This window comes from Tursiops truncatus, chromosome 9, assembly GCF_011762595.2.
Source record: "Tursiops truncatus isolate mTurTru1 chromosome 9, mTurTru1.mat.Y, whole genome shotgun sequence".
In the NCBI taxonomy this organism is placed as follows: Eukaryota; Metazoa; Chordata; class Mammalia; order Artiodactyla; family Delphinidae; genus Tursiops; species Tursiops truncatus.
In genome coordinates, this window is record NC_047042.1 from 73,656,525 (window position 1) to 73,679,419 (window position 22,895).

Sequence of the window (22,895 nt, forward strand, 5' to 3'; positions counted from 1 at the left end):
AAAACAGAATGGTTGTATAGCTATGGAAAGGTTGTGAGTGTATCAGTTGTTTACCCTCATAATCACATGGCTGACTGGGAGCTGCAGCTCACTGCTGCTATCCAGCATCATGAGAGAGTATCATACCACATATCACTAGCCCAGGAAAAGATCAAAATTCAGAATTCAAAGTACAGTTTCTACTGAATGCATATTGCTTTTGCATCATTGTAAAGTCAGAAAATTGTAAGTCAAACCATCTTAAGTCAGGGACCATCTGTATATTATTTCTATTATCCAAAAGTCCTGCAATCTTAACTGTGGTCTAATTCATCTTCTTAAAAGAGAGAGAGAAAACATTTGAAAAGGACCTAAATGGGCATTTCTTGTTTAATTTTTAATGAATTTCAGTGTTCTTGGTTCTATGGTGTGTCTGAGTCCATTCAGGCTGCTATAACAAAATATCATAGGTTTCATGACCTATAAACAACAGAAATTTATTTCTCACAATTCTGGAGTCTGGGAAGTCCAAGATCATGGCCCCACAGGTTCAGTGTCTGATGAGAGCCCACTTCATCATAGGTGTCTGTCTTCTCGCTGTAACCTCACATGGTGGAAGGGACAAGGGATTTCTCTGGGGCCTCTTTTATAAGTGCACTAATCCCATTCATGAAGGCTCCACCCTCGTGACCAAATCACCTCCCATTGGCCCTACCTCCTAATACTGTCACATTGGGGGTTAGGATTTCAACATATGAATTTAGGAGAGACACAAATATTCAGCCTATAGCATGGTGAAAAGAGGAAAAAATCAATATTTTATGCATAAAAATGATTCAATATTCATATTAAAACACTTTGTTCATAGAAATTAGTTTAGTGAAGAGATGTCCTATTACTTTCTTGGCTCTTAATTTAGGCCTTTGCTTCACAGAACCTGTGATTTAAATTTTATTTTCAACGCATGAGAAATGTAGAAAGTATTTCATAACTTTAACTTAAAAACAGTAACTTAAAAAAAACTTATTTTTCTTTTCAGTCTCAAATAGTTTTTTCTTAAAAGCTTTTGATTTTTGCCTAAATTTTTAACATCACCTTCCCCTAACTAGAATATCTCTTCCTTTTTTTCCTTTTCTCTTTCCTCTCAAAATACAGGCTGTGATTTTAATCTGGAGCTAGGTCTTTCATGATAAACCTAGAATTAACAAAATGCCTGAGATGATATATTGTATATATTACAGTACTGGATGGTTCTCTGATTAAATAGATATTGAATCAGACTTCAAGGTCTGTTCTTTTGGGTGAGCTTATCTGCTCTCTCCATTTGTAGTCTCTTTAAAATACTAAGATCCACAAACAATTCAAACAATATCAAGGGCCCGGATCATAGCAGCATAAGTGCTTAGTATCTATTTGATTTGTTAAACGCATATGGACTTCTGTCTTATACTGGTTTTAGAAGGAGCATAGTCTCAAGAACTTATTATGTTAGGAATTATGTTTTATTAATAATAAACAGATTAATAATCGACATATAAAAGTTACAATTATTATAACTCTGGGGATCCAAATTTCATTTGATTTGGCATCTTGATTTCTGGAGACTAAAGGAGATGAAAAATAATTACAACAGGTTTCAATCTGTTGCAGTATTAAAATGGTGAATAAGACACTCTGAAAAGAATGTACTGAGACTGTTCTAGTCATGGTACAATGCAATTACAGCTAGCACCAAACTCAACACTGTTTAACTTTCCACATAACATTTTGATTTATCTTGATCCAAAGTTCTCAAAGAGGAGGTACACTGAAGTTACTAGAAAACATTGACTTGGAATTAAGATCTATCTTAAAAGCTTATTTGCGGGAAGTACTCTGGCCTTATTCAACAGATCACTGAGAAGCCTGGAAAAACAAATCCTGGAAAAGAATTATTATGTGCCAATTATATAAACAACAGAAGACTTTGTTATGTATGAACCAATTAGATTCCGCGCTGTTGAAAACCGTGTGTGGCATAATGCAATGCCAGCAGTTCAACAATATAAGGAAACCAGAGCGATAGCTAAAAACTTTAAAGCTAAAGATTTACAAATTGCCTCTGAATCCGGTTTTATCCCAACATAAAACCTGTGTTCTCTAAACATTCAATATTTGCTTCTTAAGGAAAAGGAATGTAGTCATTTATCCTAATCATTAGAATCCTGGCTAATGATTTAAGAGTCTGAAACTCAAGGAACTTTTCATCAAAAGTGCTTGATATGACTTTAGAGCAGATCACTTCCTGCTCTTGAACTTGCCTTTGCTTCTCTTTCCTCATGCCTCATCTACACAGGGCATACTCAGATTGCTTATACAAAGCCTTACTGTTGTGTTTGGAAAATCATGATGTGTGGTGAATGTGTTTGTACAACATGGGCTGATTCAGAAATAGAAGTGTGCATATGAAATTCCACAAGATTTTTAAATTAAGAGTTGATCTGGTAATTGACCAAAATTGACTCTATCCATTTATTTATTAGATCTACTAAATAAGTTTATTCATTCATCTACCCTCCCTCCCTTCCTCCCCTCCTTCCTTCCTTCCTTCCCTCTATCTACCCACCTGCTCACCCACCTATCTGTCTGTCTGTCCATCCATCCATTCAGCCTTCCATCTGACTGTCTCTCAGTCAATCCAAATAAGTTTTTATTGAGTATTTATGTGAGCCAACCACTATGCCAGGTGATGAGAATTCAGTGGAAAACAAGATAGATTACCCTGCCCTTTTTGAACTTATATTCTTTGGGTGAATACAAGCAATAATCAAGGAAAGAATAAATAAAATAATTACCAATTGTGATTAGTAGTATGAAGAACCTCAACAGGGTGTTATGTATAACCTGTTGTTTATCTGATTTTCTCAGTTGTCTCAGAAAACAAACGTGTGAAACTCCCATTATAGGGCTCTTATGATAGACAGAAAGACAATTGTGTCACTTTTGTTTAATCAGCTTACCTAAAGGCCTAGTTTACTACCAGCTTCCTAATCAGTATTCAATAAGTTATTATTGTGGGTTTCTGTACACTCTCAAGCATTTATTGTGGTCTGTAACTAGTTCTGGTTTAGAAACTGTTACTAGTCTGTAATAAGTATAGAAATTGAGAGTAAGCATTTAGAAATTCATTTTTATTTTCTACTTTTTAAAGTACTGATGGTGGATTGGAAACTAAAACACAAAGCAAAACTGTCCTTTACCACAAATAGTGTAAAAAGCACGATTTACAAGACCATTTGTTCAGCTCTCTTGTAAAAAGGCCAAATGATAAAAAAGAAATAGCAATAATGTAAGGGGAAAGAAAGAAACATTCAGTGCCACTAAATGTCGAGCGCTTTATTCAGGGTTTAGTTAATGACTGCAGAAATGTTCTGTCCCACTCACAGCATCTTCCTCTAAGAGCTGGGTCTGGGCTGGCATCAGAACACAGAGTCAGCTCCCTGTGGGGCACATGAGGCACCTCTTCTCTCCTCGCAGTGCACAGCCTTCTCACTTCCGTGCTGTGTTCTTACAGTCTTTAAGGAACAAGACTAGTTTTTTCTTTTCCTTAATAACCCTTTTGCTTCCTAAAATTCTCTTCTTGCCAATCAGAATGGATATAAAAAGTTGATTTGACAACTGTCTATGTGCTTATCCACTGAGGAGTGGTAAGGCCCAACCTGCCTTCTGTGAGAATGTGAACTTATTCTTTATTTTAGGCCTAAACTTGATGCTCGCTTATTTTACTATGGCAGTATCTAAATATTAGAACCGTTGCAGATTTATTAATTTTCAAACTCATATTCATGTTTGGAACTAGATCAAGCTACAGGTCTCTGCTTCTGGCTTGAGCCCATTCTCAAAAATTAGTGCATTAACAGGGAGATCAGCTCGGTGCTTTGTGACAGCCTGGAGGGGTGGGATAAGGAGGGTGGGAGGGAGGGAGACGCAAGAGGGAAGAGATGTGGGAACATATGTATATGTATAACTGATTCACTTTGTCATAAAGCAGAAACTAACACACCATTGTAAAGCAATTATACCCCAATAAAGATGTTAAAAAAAAATTAGTGCATTAAGACACTGTATCTTTGTTTTCTTCCATGCAAAATGGGCATTTTCAACCCTTTTGCTGTTAGTAAAGGTCAGTAATAAATGAACCCAGCATCAGGGGTCCAATCTGTTATGGCCAGTTTCTATATTGTCTTCCAGGGTTGCTCTGTTCCAGATCAATTTTGGTCAGAATTTGAAGTGTGCAAAAAGGTTTGAATGAATAAGTGAAACTTCCCCTGGTGATGATTTAAAAAACAACAACAGCAACAAGAAAACGGTTCCAGTGGGGTTTTTTATTAATGTATAATATCAGATTACATTTATGGTATTGTATCTATCTGTCACAGGAGTAATTCCATCACTGATATTCTAGGTGGGCCTCTTGGGAAGAACTGGATCAGGGAAGAGCACTTTGTTACTGGCTTTTTTGAGACTGCTGAACACCAAAGGAGAAATCCAGATAGATGGTGTGTCTTGGGATTCAGTAACTTTGCAACAGTGGAGGAAAGCCTTTGGAGTCCTACCACAGGTAAGCCAGAAAGACTTAGCTAGTAAAAAAAATGACTAAGTACAGTGTTCCCTTTATTTGACACTTGCACTCAAGAAATTCACATTTCCCTGCAAAATATATTCCCTATGTATCGCTGTCTTTTTTTTTTCTGCAATGCAGCCTTTTCATAGGGAGAGAAACTACTTCTAGAAGTTTGGGATTCTCTGACATACAGTTATCGAACTATTAATAGTTTTGATAGCTTTTTCCGGAAGACATAAACCACAGCAGGAGCATGGGGCTTTTGTTTTTATCAACTTTTTGTTTCTGCTTCAGTGGTCTGAGCTCCAAGTTAGCAATCACAGCAGGTTGAGAAATGCTTTGCAAGATATAAAAGATGCTGCTGAAATAACAAACACTTGGAAGCATGAAGTAGTGGAATTGAAAATAAAAAGTGTAATGATTGGTTTTTTGTTCTTTGAAAAGAATGAACCATGTCAGAGTAATCTGTAGCTTTTTTTTTTTTTTTAATGTCACTCTTTGATTTGGGTCACAAAGGATCTTCATTCTCACTGGCTTAGTATCATTCTATCTGTGTTATTGTGCAAGAGGACTTTTTAATTATGAGAGAAATAGCAACAGTTCCATTTTTAAATGATCTTAATGGAAACTAAAGAATGTCTTTACTGGGACCAAATCTGAAAGGCATGGGCTGTATATCTACTGGTGTTTGTTCTCATCTCTATGGATATAGTTGCTGGTTTAATATCTTTGTTCCCCTTATACTAATGGGCACTGAATCCTTTCTACTACCATGGTCCTAACAATTCTCTACTTTTAACACAAAATTAAAATGCCAGGAGCATCTCCAGGTAGATGCTACAGGCTACAAATCTAGCCTGAGAAAACAGCTTGTATGTCTTGATAGATTACCTCTGTGGAACATTTGCTCCTTTCATCTAGTGAGGCACTAAATATTGTAACTGCTAGACTGATGCTTTTAATTCATTTGTCTAAACTTTGTCATGTTGCCAGAAGCTTCATCAAAAGCTTTTTCAAAAGTTCAGCTTTGGTTGAACTTTTGAAAAACAGTATTGTTTCTTCAGAAAGAAAAAAGGGATTGTCAGAGGGTCTGAAGATAAAGAAACACTGGGAATACAAGTATCCCGAGGTGACAACATTAGGCAAGATAACAATGTTGAAGAGCATGGGATAGAATTTGGTTTTCCGAGATGCACTGCCGTTCAGTTGACTCTATTTTCTGATCCCATTTTAAACTACAGTAGTGAAACTTTTGTTCTTTTTTGTTGTTCTTGTTTATACAAATCCGCCCATTAGAATAAGCAAAGCTCTAAGAAATAATTTCAGTTTCATTGAGAATCCTTTAGTTTATCTGCCATGTGATGAAAAGATTTTTGTTTTATTGTATGTTCTACTTAGGAACCCAAATATGCAAAACGTAGAGGAAAACCAAGTAGCTAGAATTATGAAAATTCTTTATCTTGCCTCTCTGCCAACATGAATCTTCCAAACTTGCCTTTTCCCTCTTCCACGGCATCAAGTTTTTAATAAACTAAACAAGAAATACTTTGAGCTACGCCTTTAAAACTGTGTAATCGTGCTAATAAAAATGCTTCTCATTGTACATGTTTATGACCCTGGTTTCTGGGACTGTCTTCCGGTATCACAAGGATGTCTGTAGACAGAAGGTACTATTTCTTGTACAGTGACATCTTGAGAACGTTAAGTGAATGCCCAAGAAAGAGAGAAAGAGGGTAAACTCCTCAGACCTTTTTAACATCCAAACCAAGAGTTGCTTTTATTTTCCCAACTTTCCTTTGAAAGTTCAAATTAAGTAATTTTTTTCCTTTTCTGGAGTTTGATCTTTGAAAAGCAGAAAGAAGAAATTAAAAATCCAGGAACTATTTTTGTTTGCTTTTCCATCTTTTGTTTTCCCTTCCATCTTTCTGACCTTGCAAGAGTTTCCCCAAGACCTCTGACATTGAGATAGCAGAGATCTCTAGGTCAATTAATCACTTGTTTTCAGACACATGAAACAGGAACTTTGAACAAGAACCTTCCCTCTGCCTCATAGTGATCCCGAGACGTCAGCTGTGGAATCACAAGATGTCATTAGTTTCGGCAAATTCTTGCAGTTTGTGCGTGCATGTGTGCGTGTGTGCGTGTGTGTGTGTGTGTTTGTGTGTGTGTGTGTGTGTGTGTGTGTGTATTTGTGTGTTCTTCCCTCCTGCAGCTAAAAAGCAATCTTAGAGAAGGTACCAGCGTGGAAAACAGGACATTGTGTACATTTCAAGGTGGAGCCTTCTTTAATTTGTTCTACTCTACCTCTCAGCTCTGAGAGCGTGGACAAGACAGTGAGGCCTATAGTCAGAGTCCCATTGGCTTAGGCAATTGAACACCAAGACTTAAAATTGTTCATTCGCCTTGAATCTTGTTAATCACTTAATTCATGAAAAACAGAAAAATAAGTTTAAATTTATTTTAAAGCCTCAATTACAAATTTGAAAGGCTGCCAACTATAATTGGGGAGTGACTAGGCCTATTCCTGCAATAAGACTTTATGATCTGAAAATAATCCATACCTGCATACGACTTCCCCCAGAGCTGGAGCCTCTTTTGCTATCAGGGATATCAGATAGGGCCAAGTCATGTAACTGTAGAGCTGAACAATGGAACTGTGAGTGCAGCAGTTCACATTCAATTTCACAATGATTAACAATTTAATAATTAGTTATTAAACTACTTCCATATGCTTTAAATGATAATAAGTACCATAGGTTCCATACTTATGTAAAAGATACTGAGGTCCCAATCCCACCCATGAGCTTTCAGTGGGAGCTCATCGCCTTAAGTCAGCAATCAGAGAAAGAAGCCAAAATGATAAATTAAGCATAGGTAATTAAGTATAGTGATGGAGTGCCATGGGTAATGATGAGCAAGAATCCAGCTCCACGCTCCGTCATTGCTACTTCCACCACAGAACTGTAGCCTTCCTGCTTTTACCCCCATTGCTGTGCTTTTCTCACCTTATTCTTTGGAATTCTCTATTACATGTTGCACACAGATTAAACTTTTTACAGTAGCATTCCAACTCTGTGATTTGCCAAGTCAAAAACCTTCTAAGACCCCCTTTCTTCACTGAATAACATCCAGATTCTTCCATTTGTGGTTTAGGTCCCTGATAATCTGGTCCCAACCCAACCTGTCCAGTCAGATCCACCACTCCTCATACCTGGGCACCTTTAAGTTTCAGTCAAGCTGGACTTACTGTGCTGTGAGATATACCTCACTTTTCTCGCTCATTTCCTCTGTCCACGCACTTCCTCTGTCTGAGATGATCTTCCTTCACTGGAGTCACTTTGGCATCTCAGATGTTAAACTCTGCCAGATGGCCTCTTCTGACTCCCTTTCCCTGTTAACCCTGACTCTAACCCCAGCTCTCCACTCCCACATCCCAGTCCCAGATGGGATCTAGAACTTTGTTTACAAATCTCTCCTGGTACTTCTCTATGTCTTATATTGGAATTATCTGTATATTTATTTAATTTCCACTCAGTATTATAAACACTTTGTAGACATACTAGTTAAGGAAGCAAGACGTAAAGACAAAATCATCAACAATCAAAGAAATGTAGCAAGAAGAATAGAGTAGCAATGCTAAATTAAACACAGATTTTTTTTCCCTTACTGATTTTTCTGTGTCTTATATAGCACATACCGTAGGTTACATGGTAGGAATTCAAGATGTATATTTTTCTGCTGAGTCACTAAATGCTTGCTCTCTTTTACAAGAGGCTGTGGTTCTACCAGTGTCTGGGTTTTCTTGCCATATAAACTTATGCAATTTATTTAATTTCTCCGAGCCTCAATTTCCTTGTCTGTAAAATGTGTATAATGGTAGTAACTACTTCATTGGGGTTTTATGAGGATTAAATGAGTAAAGGAATAAATAACTCGAAGTACTTAAAATACTCCCGGGCATGTAGCGATTACAACACACTGTGTTATGCTGGTTGTTACTATTTTTTAGAGTTCCTTAAGGGTAGAGGAGCATGTCTCTTTCATCTTTGTATTGACAAATGGGTATTGACAGTTTCACAAAGAAGATGATGATGGAGGTGGGCCTTAAAGGGTCATAAAATGTGTAGGTTTTAGAAGGGTTGGGGGCAGGGAGCTGTGGAGAGGATATTCTAGGATCCTAGACATGGATATTGTAAACAGCTACAGAGGTGGAACTAGAAAGAGCTGTGGGGGCAAAATGGGCAGAGGAGGCCACCTGTTAGGGAGCATTAGGAGGAAGAGGGAAAGACTTCACTAGTACTGAAGTGGTCGAGGAGTGGGTTGAGTCTTCTTGAGCTGGAAGGAGGGTAGGAAAAGAGTAGCCAAAGGGTATGCTGCGGCTGGCTGTATGTGGACAGAGGACTTCAGCAGGCAGGATGGGAAGCAGGGAGATGGGCTCAGAAACTCTCTAGCTGTGATGTGGTGAGAGCCTGGACTAAAGTGAAGAGGGCAGTGGGCATTGGGCGTGGAGTGCCGAATTCAAGGGAGAAACGAAAAATAACTAGTATGGACATTAGTGCAACACAATTGTACTATTTCTGAGCCTAACCATTTGAAATTTGTGATAATTTGGCCAGATCTGAAAATCATTTTTTAATGCTATTTCTGAGAAAGTGTGTATTAAAACGTAGTGTAAAAGGTCGTGAAACATTAAATGACTTTACAGAAACAAAAATCTGAACACGTTACATGCAGTCAATTTACCTACAAATAAATGATACGTACATCAAAATTTTAAAGTTATTCTCAAGTTGTTATAAGCTTAAACATTTTTGACTCATAAAATTCACCTTGTTTTTCTTCCTAGATGTTCCTAAAAGCAAAGCAGCATTTATTTTTAGACATTGTGTAATCCAACCTTAGGATCTCGATTTGTTCATATTGATGAATTTTTATTGTACAAATTCAATGTATAATAAAGTTTTGCAAACATTGCCAAAAGGCAAGATCACAGACACTTTGTTGCTTATAAACATTTGGGCCACATTTTAATAAAACTATACACTGTATATGTATGTATATACATATTGTGTATATATATATATTTTTCCCACCCTTCTGAGCCAAAACAAAGCAACACTATATACTTAAGGATAAGGAGTCATTCCTCCCACTTATTTAATTTATACTACACTCAATAACCGCAGAAGACAAATGCTTTTTTGTTTTTCATCTGACCTCCAAGGCTAAAGCATAATGCCTGTTGCTGTGATGCGTGGCCAGCCCTGAACGCCCCACACAGGCTCAGCCATCGCCACTGACCTGAGCGGCTGAGGAGTCAGGTTCAGGGAAGAGATGAGTCAGGTGGCGAACAATGGTGCTCTCTTTGTTCTTCCTTGAGCCCCAAGAATTGTTTTTGTAGCATACATACGTGATGACATTACATAAATATCAAATATTTGCACATCCTAATTTTCCCACCGGTGAACAGTTTCTTGAAAGAGAGGTAGAAGATCATTGTGATATATAATTTCCAGCGTATTTTTTGCTGCACAATCAGACTGTGCCTCCTTGGCCAAACCATATAACTTCTTAGGACCCTGGCTGTTTCATCTGTACACCAGGAAAAGGACGTAGGTGACCTCCAAGGACCTCTCAGCTTTAGAGATGAGTTTGTAGAAACACTGTTTCCAAACAATGGGACACCCACTGGCACCCCTCAAAGCAAATGAGTGCCAGGTACTATTTGTCAGACAAGAATGGAATGTTTGATTAGTTGTATGAAACTGAATTTTAACTGAACCAGTTCCTTTACTTAATTTTTCTTTAAAGTTAAAATTAAAGTATTATTTTAATGCTAGACAATAAACTGTAAACAAAAGACCTATAGAATTTCGGAATGGTATCAAATCCACTGCATCTAAAATTTTTGGATGTCTAGTTTCAACAAAAACTTTCTTCCAGTGTAATTTTGAATATGTATCTATTTTAAATAAAATTAATATATAGTATATTGCCATACATTTATTACATATAAATTATCAGGCTACTGTGAAAAAAGTTAGGCATACCATTTCTCAAGCAATTACAAACATCAAGGTTTTAATGGGCTGTTAGTACTATTCATTTAAACACTCTGGGTTGTGGTAGCTATTCTTTCAAAGGGAAGAAAAATAGTATGTGCTGAACTGTGACTATGATGTTTCATAGTTTTACTTCTTATGTTCACATCAGCCCATTTATTTATTCAGGCAGTGTTTACTGAGCATATACTATGTAAAGCCTGTGTGCTAATGACAGGGTACACAGCAAAGTTATGGTCTAGGAGAGGAGATAGACATTAAAAACAAAATGCTCATAAATGCATATGTAATTTTAATATTCACTATAAGCCGTATCCTACTGGACGACCTTATTCGATGTTAAGAAGCAAGAGAGATTCTCTGAGGAAGTGACATTGAACTTGAGACCTGAAGGATGTAGTTGGCCATAGGAAGAAGGTAGGGGATGAGATTCCCAGGCAGGGAGGATAGAATGTGTGAAGTGAACTGAGGAAGTAAAAGAAACCCAGGTGGCTGGAGGCTGGAGTGAAAAAGGGAGTGGAGTAGCCAGGGGCACTAAATGAGACAGACGAAGTGCAAGAGGTTGCATCATGCAGGGTCTGTAGGCCATCTTATGGGTTTTACATTTTACTCTGAATGTAATGGAAGGCCGCTGACAGTTTTTTTAAAAGGTTAATGACATGATGCAACTTACACTTGTGGTGATTACTTTGGTTGCTAAATGAGAGTGGACTGGGAGGGAGGCAAGAGTGAAAGGAAGGAAACCAATTAGGAGGTTCTTACAGTGTTCAGAGAAAGATACCGGTGGCTTGAACTATGTGGTGGCCATAGAGATAGAGAAACAAATGGATTTGAGATACATTGGGGAAAACAATCCACAGGACTGATGATTGGTTCCTTTTGGGAGGATCAGGAAGAAAGAAAAGTCATAGATGACTCTAAGGTTTGTGGATTGATAAAACGAAGGTGCCATCTATCAAAATGGGAAAGCCCGAAGTGAGAGAAGATTTGAGAAGAAAGGTAGCATCTCCCCATTTTACAATAACACTAAGGCTCAAAGATATTGGGTTTCTGTTCACAGGTATACCTACCAGGCCAGAGCTGCATTGCCACAGCATCTTAGGAAGGCACCTTGCCTTTATAACTTCTGTGTCTGCTTTGATGTTATGACACCTTTGGCCTCTACACAGTCCTCCAGAATAATGGCCTTTTCCATTTGGCCAAAGTAAAATTTCCTATTGTGCTCTTCCATTGGATGTGTTAAGTCTCTTTGAAAGTTACAAGGACACTGTAACCCATATAAAAACCTTCAAGTCAGATCCTGAATAGGAACAGGAAGCTGAAATCTCCACTCCCAGTGCAGGAACTGAGCCCGTGACCAGAGGGATGGATAGCAGTGCTTGGATTATGACTATGCTGCTGAGCACTGATGGGCTTTTTATGGACCCAATGGGCTGCACCTGCTCAACCTTTAATCTTTCTTGAGCTCCAGATAGGAATAAAAACTGGTCTGCCCAGGACTTGAGGCATTTTGCTATGGTTATGCGGAGCACAGGTTTGGAGACAAACACTATTAGGTTTGAATTCCAGCTCCATAACTACTAGCTAAGTAACCCTGGGCAAGTTACTTAACTTCTCCCAGCTGTGATTTCTTCATGTACAATAAGATCTATTTCATTAGGCTGATATGAAGATAAAAAGATATAACACATGTAAAGAGCCTTGCCAGGCACACGGTAAGCCTGCCATAGACCGGAGCTCTGTGTTCTGGCCTCTGAGTTCCCGGTGGAGATAACTTCAGTGAAGTAATACATTGGCTTATACTTGGTAAACCCTCACAGTTGTTATTTCCTATGTTTCTCAATAATGCTAGAAGCTTTTATATAAAGAAACATAATATTAAAAGAAAACATGTGAAAAGCAGTAAATGGCAAAATTCCATTGGCAAGCCTTTGAACTTTAGATAACAAATAAACCTAATTGCTTCAATAATACATTGACTGGCGTTCTCAGAGCCACTTCTTATTTAATTCTCTTTAGTTTATCAGAATCTCCTGATAGCACACTTTGTCTGCTCTCTTTAGCTTATTTGGACATTACTTTCATTTACCTGGAAGCTTGGAGGAGGATGTACAAATATATCCATCATCTCTTATGAGTCATATATTTGTGTCTTATATTCACTTCTGTAAAGCAGTGGAAGCATCCCTTAGGAACGTGATTTGATGCAGATTAAGAAATACCAGCATAAGTCTTGTTGCCTTCTCCAGAGGGTTCCTGTGATATTTGGCCACAACTTTGTTCTTTAAGCCATAAATTATGCCCCGGGGACTGAGGTTTCTAATGTGACTGTCCTTGAACTTGGCTGCCATGGTGAGGATACTCTCCTTCTGCCTGAGAGGCACAGACACCATTCATCTGGGGCTGACTTACCTTGTGCAATTCCTCACAGACCAGTTGGGCACTGAGCATTCTCTCTTAGCCTAAGGCAATTAATGAAAACTAAAGCTTCAAAGAATTTAGTTCTCAATTCTCCTGACTGGATGTTATTAACCAAAGGCAAAAGAAAAATGGTAAAGAAAAAAATTTTCTGAATGTTACCTCAAAAGTATTTTTCAGTTCACCCATGTGTACAGAGAGAGAGAGACCTAAATATTATCTTTATTGTTGCATCAGCATTTCCCAGTGAGACAGTGATTTTCTTTAAAAAAATTTTTTTATTCATATAGGCAGACCTAAGTAGACAGTGATGTAGCAAGTAGGGGGGATAGCTGTGCAATGCTCCTTACAGGAAATTTGATTGTCATTTTGCTACCTCAGCAGGATCCAGCTCATCTGCCTCCCTTCCCTTCTGTGTCATACATTCAGTTAAACAAATATTTGATTCTCATTCTTTCACTGATTTCTAAGTCGTGACACTTTCCTGTGTCTGTCTGGTTGTATAAGTAGAAGTGTGCCTTGGTTTATAGACCATATGAATATATGTGTTTGAGTGTCCGTAAATTCATAGAGTTTCAGAATCCCTGAGGAAGTTAGGATCATAAAAGAAATCCAGGGAAAAGATATGAACAAAATAGGAATTTCTTCTAACAAGTTAATTATAACTCATAAACTTATAATTTTTAACTTTAATTTTATATTTGTTCATAGTAAGGAATATTACTAGGAATAAAAAAAATTAATTTCCCACAACTTATAGTGATCTCAGTTTCTTTATTCTAAGGACATTGTGATTAGATGAGTGTTAACAAGGGGCTTCAAATGTAGCTGTAATATTTTATTTCTTAAAAATATACAAAGCAAATATGATAAAAATTTAAGAAAACTGGATGGTAAGTACATGGATGTTTATTGTGCTATTTCTTTAAATATTTTTTTCTGTTTGGAATATTTCACAATAAAATGAGGGAAATCTACAAAGTTTTTTAGGTTATTCATGCTTTCCTCTTTTTTTATTGATATAGAAAGTATTCATCTTTTATGGAACATTTAGAAAAAACCTGGATCCTTATGGGCAGTGGAGTGATCAAGAAATATGGAAAGTTGCTGATGAGGTAAGGCATGCTCACTGAAGTAATTCTGGAAAAGGTTGCTCATACACACGAGTGGTTATCACAGCTGAGATGATTTTATACACTTTTGTGCATGTATGTGCATGTGTGTGTGGATAACTTTAAAATGGAAAACTCTAATATACCTCGAGCACCAAGTTTTTTGGATTAGACCTAGCCCTTTCCTCAGTAGTAAGTTTCCAACTCTCAGGCCCCAGAGATAGTATACTCTGGCCTTCTTCCCAAATGCGCATCACTGAGCCATGAACTAGGAGAGACCCAGACACCTACAGCACACCAGGATTATTCCCGATACAGAGAAGCATCTGTCCACACCATCTCATCTACTCCCTGTCTAGGTTCTGAAACTTTCCCAGCATAAGAAGGAGGCTTTGGTTTGACATGATATACTTCTCTGGGAAGCATAGGTTTAGCACAAAAGGTTAATGATCATCCTAGAACACCTGAAGATGGCTACAGTCTTCTCTGGAAGTCACCAGAAATCAACCGCCTTCAGAGGCTTTGGCTGTGAGCACCTCCAGCCAAAATACCACATGACGTAGATGTGGCAGACTCTATTCCTTGAGGTCATTAGGACACCATAGGAAATACATGGATTAAAATGGAATCTAAATTCCTAAATAATACCCTGTATTTACCCACCAGGTGGTTAAGGAAGTTAGGGCTGGGGGAGAGCTAGAGTGGGATTCTTGGTTCCCTTAACCGGCACCCTAGCTGTTAACTGATAATCCTTGAAATACAGGCGTTTTATTTAAGAAAAGGAGAACATAAATTGTTCTAGTTTACTAAACTTGAGGTTTATGTCCAAAGCTCTGGATGGTGGCAGACTACAATTATGGGGCCTAAGAACATTGAGATGCAAAGGTCTTCTCAGAGAACAGCTTTATTCCACTGTCTCTGACATATTTGGTCCTTGTTGTAAAGCCCAATTCGGTTTATCCCAAATGTTCTTTCCTTGGCTTCCTCCCTTCAGCGTAGATCTTGACAGAAGCTTTGAAATGCCTGTGAGTGTTAAACACTTACCCATTGAGTGTCTAACCTTAACATGCCCCTAATAAAATGCACTTAGATTAACCGTCTTCATTATCAAAGTTTCCTTATTACCGAACAAACAGGGGTTTTAAAGAAAACATTAACTAAATTGCAAGTGACACGTTTTAAGTTCTTTGATGTGACTTCAGAGAATGAACTATAGGAACACAGTGTGGTGGGAGAGAAACTTTGAAAGGAAGACATTAGACTTTATAAAATCTGCAAGTATTGCCAAGTCACAATAAAGTTTACAGGAAATCAGGATCATAAAAAAATCTAAAATTTTAGAAGACATGGTTAAGATTTTAAATGCCAATATGTGCAGAAATTTTACCTGTTTAGATTTTTATTTGATCAACTCATACTTAGGTATATCTTTTTTTTTTAAATTATTTATTTATTTATTTTTGGTTGTGTTGGCTCTTCGTTTCTGTGCGAGGGCTTTCTCTAGTTGCGGCAAGCGGGGACCACTCCATCGCGGTGCACGGGCCTCTCACTATCGCGGCCTCTCCCGTTGCGGAGCACAGGCTCCGGACGCGCAGGCTCAGCGGCCATGGCTCACGGGCCTAGTTGCTCTGCAACATGTGGGATCTTCCCAGACCAGGGCTCGAACCCGTGTCCCTTGCATTGGTAGGCAGATTCTCAACCACTGCGCCACCAGGGAAGCCCCCTAGGTATATCTTTTTTACTGATCCTTTTAAAAATAATTTGCTGTTCAAAAACAGAGATGGGCTGCTGTCCTCACAGTTATGCCATGTGTTTGAGTAACAGTGATACATTTTGTTGAGGAGGCCTTAGAATGGAGCACAGACAAAAAAGCAACATCCCAGAGAAGCAGAAAAGGCATTGATTTACAAGTTTTGGGGTCTGGACTTTAGTCCTATATGGTTGATCATATACTTTGCCCAAACAGGACCATTTGGGGAGGGGTCAGTTTCTCACCTGGACAGGATAATGGGACAAAAGGTGTAAACCAGGATTGGCCAGGGCAAACTGGGATTGAATTTCATTTCATCTAAGTCCTCTCTGTGACCTTGGTATGACTTGTTTCTCTAGAGGGAAATGAATTGAGTAACAGCAGAGAGCCAAACACTTGAATCTTATCCCAATTCTTTGTAATTCCCCTTTCCCTGAAACGGAAATCAAAAGTGTGCACGATGACAATGTCAGGCCAAGAAACACTCTATTCCTACCTTGGATTGGGCCCTGCACTCCAGTGTGAAACCTTATCTTTGCAGATCTGGGCTGAATTGTGTGAAGCCATGAGGAACATCATTAGTTACAAGCTCTAAGACTTGGAAACAAAACTGGCCAAAGCAGCTTCCTTACCCTTTGTGCCCTAGGCCCGTACCTTCATCTTGGCACTGTATGCCTTATAATTCTATGGATGAATTTAAAGCAAGTCCAAGGGAGGTAAAGGGTTTCTAAGACCCAGAACTACAGAGATCTAATTTTCCCCTTCACAAACAACTCAGGACCAGATAGCTTCTCCACAGGAGCACTGACTTTACCAGCTGTGTAGACCAAAGAAAATCTCAAAGGAGGCTGAATCTTAAGGAAACAAAAAGATGACCCTAACATTGTGGTCTAATAAATTGGTAGCATTGCTGTACATTTTCAGGCTAATATGTATAATGGGCCCAGCCTAAGGCCTGCCACATAATAGGTACTAAGTAAATGTTAGCTATTATAATCATGTTTTCATGAGGTCTTTACCTGGCCGTCTCTTAAATGTTGTTGCTTGTCAGAATCCTAATTGTTTTCTTACTTTACTTACTCTTCCTGGGAAATATCATGCATCCTCTTAGCTCTAACTAATACTTCTGTGCTGATGACTCCCAAATCCACCTGTCCCCAGAGCTCCCGACCTGACATCTCAGCATGGACAGGCATCTTATGTCCATAAGTGAGTCTCTTAGCTGCCCCACCCACACAAGTGTCCTGCGTTTCCAATTCCAGTGGATGGCATCACCAGCTTCTCGTTGCCCAAAGCCAAGACCTGGGTCTCATCCTTGACTCCCAGTTTCTCCACCTGTCTTCACATACCAAGCCCTGTCAAGACTGTCTCCTGCAAAAATCTAGGATATACTCACTTTTCTCCATCCCCATCTCACACCACTACTAATTCTCATGTGGATTTTAGAAACAGGCTCCTGTCCGGTGTCTCTCTTACCGGCTCCCTACAGTTCATTCTGTTCTTTGCAGCCTTGCATCTGAGCACTTGTTTCTCCCCTTATAAGGCTCCTTATTGCCTGTTGGACAAAGTCCACACTGCTCAAGGTGGCTTGTAACGTCCTTCATGATTTCATCTTTGCCTGCCTCTCTAAACTCCCTCCCCAACTGCCTCTGCTTGCCAGGATCCAGCTACACTGAATTCCTTTGTTTCCTCTAAGGCACCATGTGCTGTCTGTTCTCCAGAGGTTTTTTCATACGCTCTGTGCCTGGGGCACCCCCAGCCCTTCACTGCCTGATCCCCCTCACCATTCAGGCCTCTCCTTACACATCACTTCTTCCCAGAAACCTGCCCTGATGCTCCAGGTGTGAGAGAGGAGCCCCTCCTACGTGTATCCTGTACCTCCACCCCTTTCACAGCTTTCTTCGCACGGGAGAGAGATTTACCTCTTAACTTGTCCATGTCCACCACTGGCTTGTAAGTTCCTTGAGGGCAGAGATATTCACTGTGGTATTTCCTTGCATAGAGTAGTGTTGGGCATGTGCATGGTGTTCAATAAACATTGATTGGATGAATGAATGAATGGATGAATGATCTGATTCATTTATTTAAATGAATAAATAAATGGTTCATGTGTAATGTATCATGCAGGTAGCCTTGTGATTGACACACAACGGGTATCACCATTAGCAATGAGGACACTGAGCCCTGAGACATCGGAGGGACTTAGCTGAGCTGGGTGGTGGGCGCAGAAACAGCTGTCTCCCTTGATTTCTGGTTCACAGGCTCTTTCGCCACAGTGAGCTTTCCCAGTGGCATCCAGAATCTCAGGCTCCTTCACCACAGTCTGTGTTACCCTGTGTCATCCAAGCAGCACATCTGTTGGTTCTAGAATGGTTTAGAATGCTTTTAGAAGGAAAACTGTTCGGTAATTGTTTGCTTTTTGGATTACTTAGAAAATAGTTTCCTTCCTTACACATAGATAGTCAGGTAAGCTATTTTAGAGGGCAAACAAACTAACAGAAATAGTGGCCTTTTAAGGTGAAAATTTGCCCTGGAAAACCTGCAGCATAGCAAAAGGAGTGTCTAAAGGAGTTGACAGAGTCTATTTTTATAACTGCCCAGTCCAACCACAGTTCACTTTTCTGATTTTTTTTTTTCATGTTTCCTTATCACAAGAGCAAACTCTTGCTCTATAATAACATTCCAGAGGGCAGCAATAACAAAAGTCAACACTTTGAAGAAAATACCTGGTCCTTTACAGACTGTAATACATTTTTTAAGTTTCATATGTCACAAAATAAAATTTCTTCTTTGTAAATAGTAGTTTGGAAATACATATGATTTATTAGCTCAACTGCATAAATCTGGCAAATTCTTTCTTCCCAAAGTTCTTTATATCCACAAACTTTTGATGCTATGATTAATTTGTAATGCTAAGTTGGAACAAAAATACTTAGAAATGTTTAGATCCCAGTAATTAAAATTCACCTTAGTTTGGACAGAGCTAATCTAAAGTTTGTATTTTTTTTAATCTGTTGAAAAGTGGTTTGTGACAATAGTGTAAATAATATTATATTGGGAATATGTATGTATATGTGTGTATACATGTATGTATTTATTTTTAAAGAATTCTGCTGTTAAAGATCACTAAATTAGATGATCTCTGTAGCAAGTTCCCTTTAAGTCTTTTTTCCCCCCCATAGCTCTTTTCTCTTTTAACAGTAATTTCCCACCTATTATTTTTCTCCCTGTCTGAGCCATGAGTTCCTTCAAGGCAGAGCCTTGTGTTATTCATCTTTGAATTCCCAGGTCTGCCATAGTGCCTAGAACTTAATAAACTCTCAGTAAGAGTCCATTAAGGAATACATGACTGAGCACCCAAACAATCACGAGGTTAATTTAAACCATTCTTATCAGTACGTGGAGTTGGTAACAAGAACTTTATATCTTTTAAAAACCAATTACTAGTCTATCTTGCTTCCCATTTTCTCTCCAAAGCCTATCACAATATCTGGCAGAAAATAGGTAATTAATACATTTGTTAAATATTCACTGACTTCAAACTAGTAAACTTTTACTAACTTATGTTGACCTTTCTCTAGTGAATATGATTTTAAAAGATTTTTACTATACTTGATAGTGAGTAAAACAGTTGAGATAGGAATGTGGCAAAATGCACCCTAGATTGGCCTGTGTCTCTGTCACTCATTTTATACAGTTTTCTTCTCTAAATATTGACAGTGCTATATATTTAGGTACTTATTTACTTGTGTTAAGAAATAGTTTCATTTGGGTAAGAACCACACACTTTGCTCAGCTCTCTATCACAAGAAAGTACAAAGTATAACACACTAAAGTAGCTTTCCCCCTATGGCCTTAGGAAACTAGAGTATGATTGGTGTGAATCTAAAGGGAGACTACATGCTGCAATGTTCTTAACAAAGTCTCAACCTTGTTACTAAGCATGATGTAAATTACTAGTATTGTGACACTTTCTGCTAACTTGCTTTCCAAGATAACTTGTAAAGGGAAAGTCTTACAAGTCATACTGTCATACCAGGGAAACGTTTCAGTGGCCAGGCCCATGTCTTGGGATTTCCCAGGCTCTAACAATACTAATAGTCAGGGTTGATTAGGTGCTTACCACAAGCTACACTCTGTGGCAAGCTCTTTCCACAAATTATCCCATTTAGTCCCCATTACAAGCCTTTGAAGTCTATCCTAGTATTTTCTCCATTTTTTTCCAGTGAGCTAAGTGAGACTTCCAGTAACACATCTGACAGCGTCAGCCAGCGAGTGGTGGAGTGCAGACTTAAAGCCAGTCTTTCATCAGCACTTTTCTTGATGCTTAATTTGACTTAAGAAAAATTCTCAAGTATTTCTGATTGATCTGAAAGGAAATGCTGACCTATCAGTGTTAAAGAACTTCTTATTTGATAATTTGTTTTTAAGGAGTTTTATAGAGTCTTAAAGATGAGAAAGTGGAGGCACACCGACAGGTCAAGTGACTGGTTTTAGATCACACTCCATATTGGGGGAGCTAAAACCAGCACTCATTCATTTACCATTTGTCATTCTTCCTTAAATCGGATTGATTTGTCATTCATCAAAACTGTGTTTGTTTTGTTTGGCCAGCATTCCAGGGGCTCAGTACACATTTGTTGAACAAATGAATGGGTGTGTTGAGGCTGACAATGTGTCTGACATTGGTAGTGAGCTAAAGAGCACATGTCTTTACCCTCAGGAAGCCAACAGTCTAACAGGGGAACTTGCACCCATACTTCTGTGACTATGTGCCTGACTGCCCTAGAGGATGATCAGGAGTATTTGGAATGGTGCTCCCGGCTAAGCAATGGCACAAACCTGAGAAGGTCAAGGTGTATGGGGAACTACAAGCTGAGTGTTTAGTGCTGCTGGAAGTAAAAGTGGAGGGGGCTCAATTCTGGATGCCTTATCTGCCATCTGAGAGAGTTCAGTTATTCTGTCAGCAGGAGAGCCACCATAGTATTTAAAACAGAGAAATGATGGGGTCAAACCTATATTTTAGAAGGATCCCTGTGGGGTTGTCGGGTGACAATCAACTTGAGATTACAGTATGAAGCTTAAGAGACAATAATGGCCTGGCCTAGGGTTGTTGTAATAGGGCTGGCAAGGAGATGGAAGATTAAGAAGTATTTGGAAGAGGTCCAGGGTTGGATATAAAGATGAAAAATCATTCGCTTATCGGTGGTAGTTGATACTCTGAGCATGAATGAGATCTCAGAAGGAGCATTTGGAGAGTTGGCAATGAGGAAAACTAATATTCAAGGGACAGGAAGAGGGAGAATTACCTACATGTGATAATAAGAAGAAATGTCCATAGAGGGTGTGGTTTCTCATAAGGCAAGGAATAGATGTTTGAAGAAGGGAAAAAATGTTCTATGGTCTCAGGCAGTAGAGACAACAGATACACACTCATTATTTAAGATTTCTAGATGAGAAAAGGGGGAGACATTAAATAATAGCTAGGGCTTCCCTGGTGGCACAGTGGTTAAGAATCGGTGTGCCAATGCAGGGGACATGGGTTTGAGCCCTGGTCCGGGAAGATCCCACACACTGTGGAGCAGCTAAGCCCATGAGCCACAACTATGGAGCCTGCATGCCACAACTACTGAAGCCAGCGCATCTAGAGCCTGTGCTCCACAACAAGAGAAGCCACTGCAATGAGAAGCCTGTGCACTGAAATAAAGAGTAGCCCCCACTGGCTGCGACTAGAAAAAGCCCGTGCGCAGAAGTAATGAAATTGAAACTGTAATTTAAAATCTTCCAACAAACAAAAGTCCAGGACCAGATGGCTTCACAAGTGAATTCTACGAAACATTTAGAAAAGAGCTAACACTGATCCTTCTCAAACTCTTGCAAAAAATTGCAGAGGGAGGAACACTCCCAAATTCATTCTGTGAAACCACCATCACCCTGATACCAAAACCAGAAAAAGATATCACAAAAAAAGAAAATTATGGACCAGTATCACTGATGAACATAGATGCAAAAATCCTGAACAAAATACTAGCAAACAGAATCCAACAATATATTAAAACGATCATACACCATGACCAAGTGGGATTTATCCCAGGGATGCAAGGATTCTTCAATATATGCAAATCAATCAATGTGATACACCGTATTAATGAATTAAGGAATAAAAACCGTATGATCATCTCAATAGATGCAGAAAAAGCTTTTGACAAAATTCGACACCCATTTACGATAAAAACTCTCCAGAAAATGGGCATAGAGGGAACCTACCTCAACATAATAAAGGCCATATATGACAGACCCACAGCAAACATACTCAATGGTGAAAAGCTGAAAGCCTTTACTCTAACATCGGGAACAAGACAAGGATGTCCACTCTCACCATTCTTATTCAACATAGTTTTGGAAGTCCTGGCCACGGCAATCAGAGAAGAAAAAGAAATAAAAGGAATACAAATTGGGAAAGAAGAAGTAAAACTGTCACTGTTTGCAGATGACATGATACTATACATAGAAAATCCTAAAGATGCCACCAGAAAACTACTAGAACTAATCAATGAATTTGGCAAGGTTGCAGGATACAAAATTAATGCACAGAAATCTCTGGCATTCCTATACACTAACAATGAAAGATCAAAATGAAGAATTAAGGAAACAATCCCATTTACCATCACAGCAAAAATAATAAAATACCCAGGAATAAACCTGCCTAAGGAGGTGAAAGACTTGTACTCAGAAAACTATTAAACACTGATGAAAGAAATCGAAGATGACATAAACAGATGGAGAAATATACCATGTTCTTGGATTGGAAGAATCAGTATTGTGAAAATGACTATACTACCCAAAGCAATCTACAGATTCAATGCAATCCCTATCAAACTACCAATGTCATTCTTCACAGAGTTAGAACAAAAAATTTTACAGTTCGTATGGAAATACAAAAGACCCCGAATAGCCAAAGAAATCTTGAG

At 38.7% G+C, this 22,895-nt stretch overlaps 1 protein-coding gene across 3 annotated transcripts in view; it reads left to right on the forward strand.

Annotated features, from left to right (window-relative positions):
* The window catches only part of CFTR (CF transmembrane conductance regulator), a 196,237-nt gene that overhangs the window by 166,540 nt on the left and 6,802 nt on the right, over nt 1-22,895 (forward strand). For all 3 annotated transcript variants that reach the window (XM_019924883.3, XM_019924893.3, XM_019924896.3), the window contains 2 exons: nt 4,424-4,579; nt 14,088-14,177. In XM_019924883.3, coding sequence (XP_019780442.1) covers nt 4,424-4,579; nt 14,088-14,177 — 246 coding nt within the window. The remainder of the gene's footprint in view (nt 1-4,423; nt 4,580-14,087; nt 14,178-22,895) is intronic.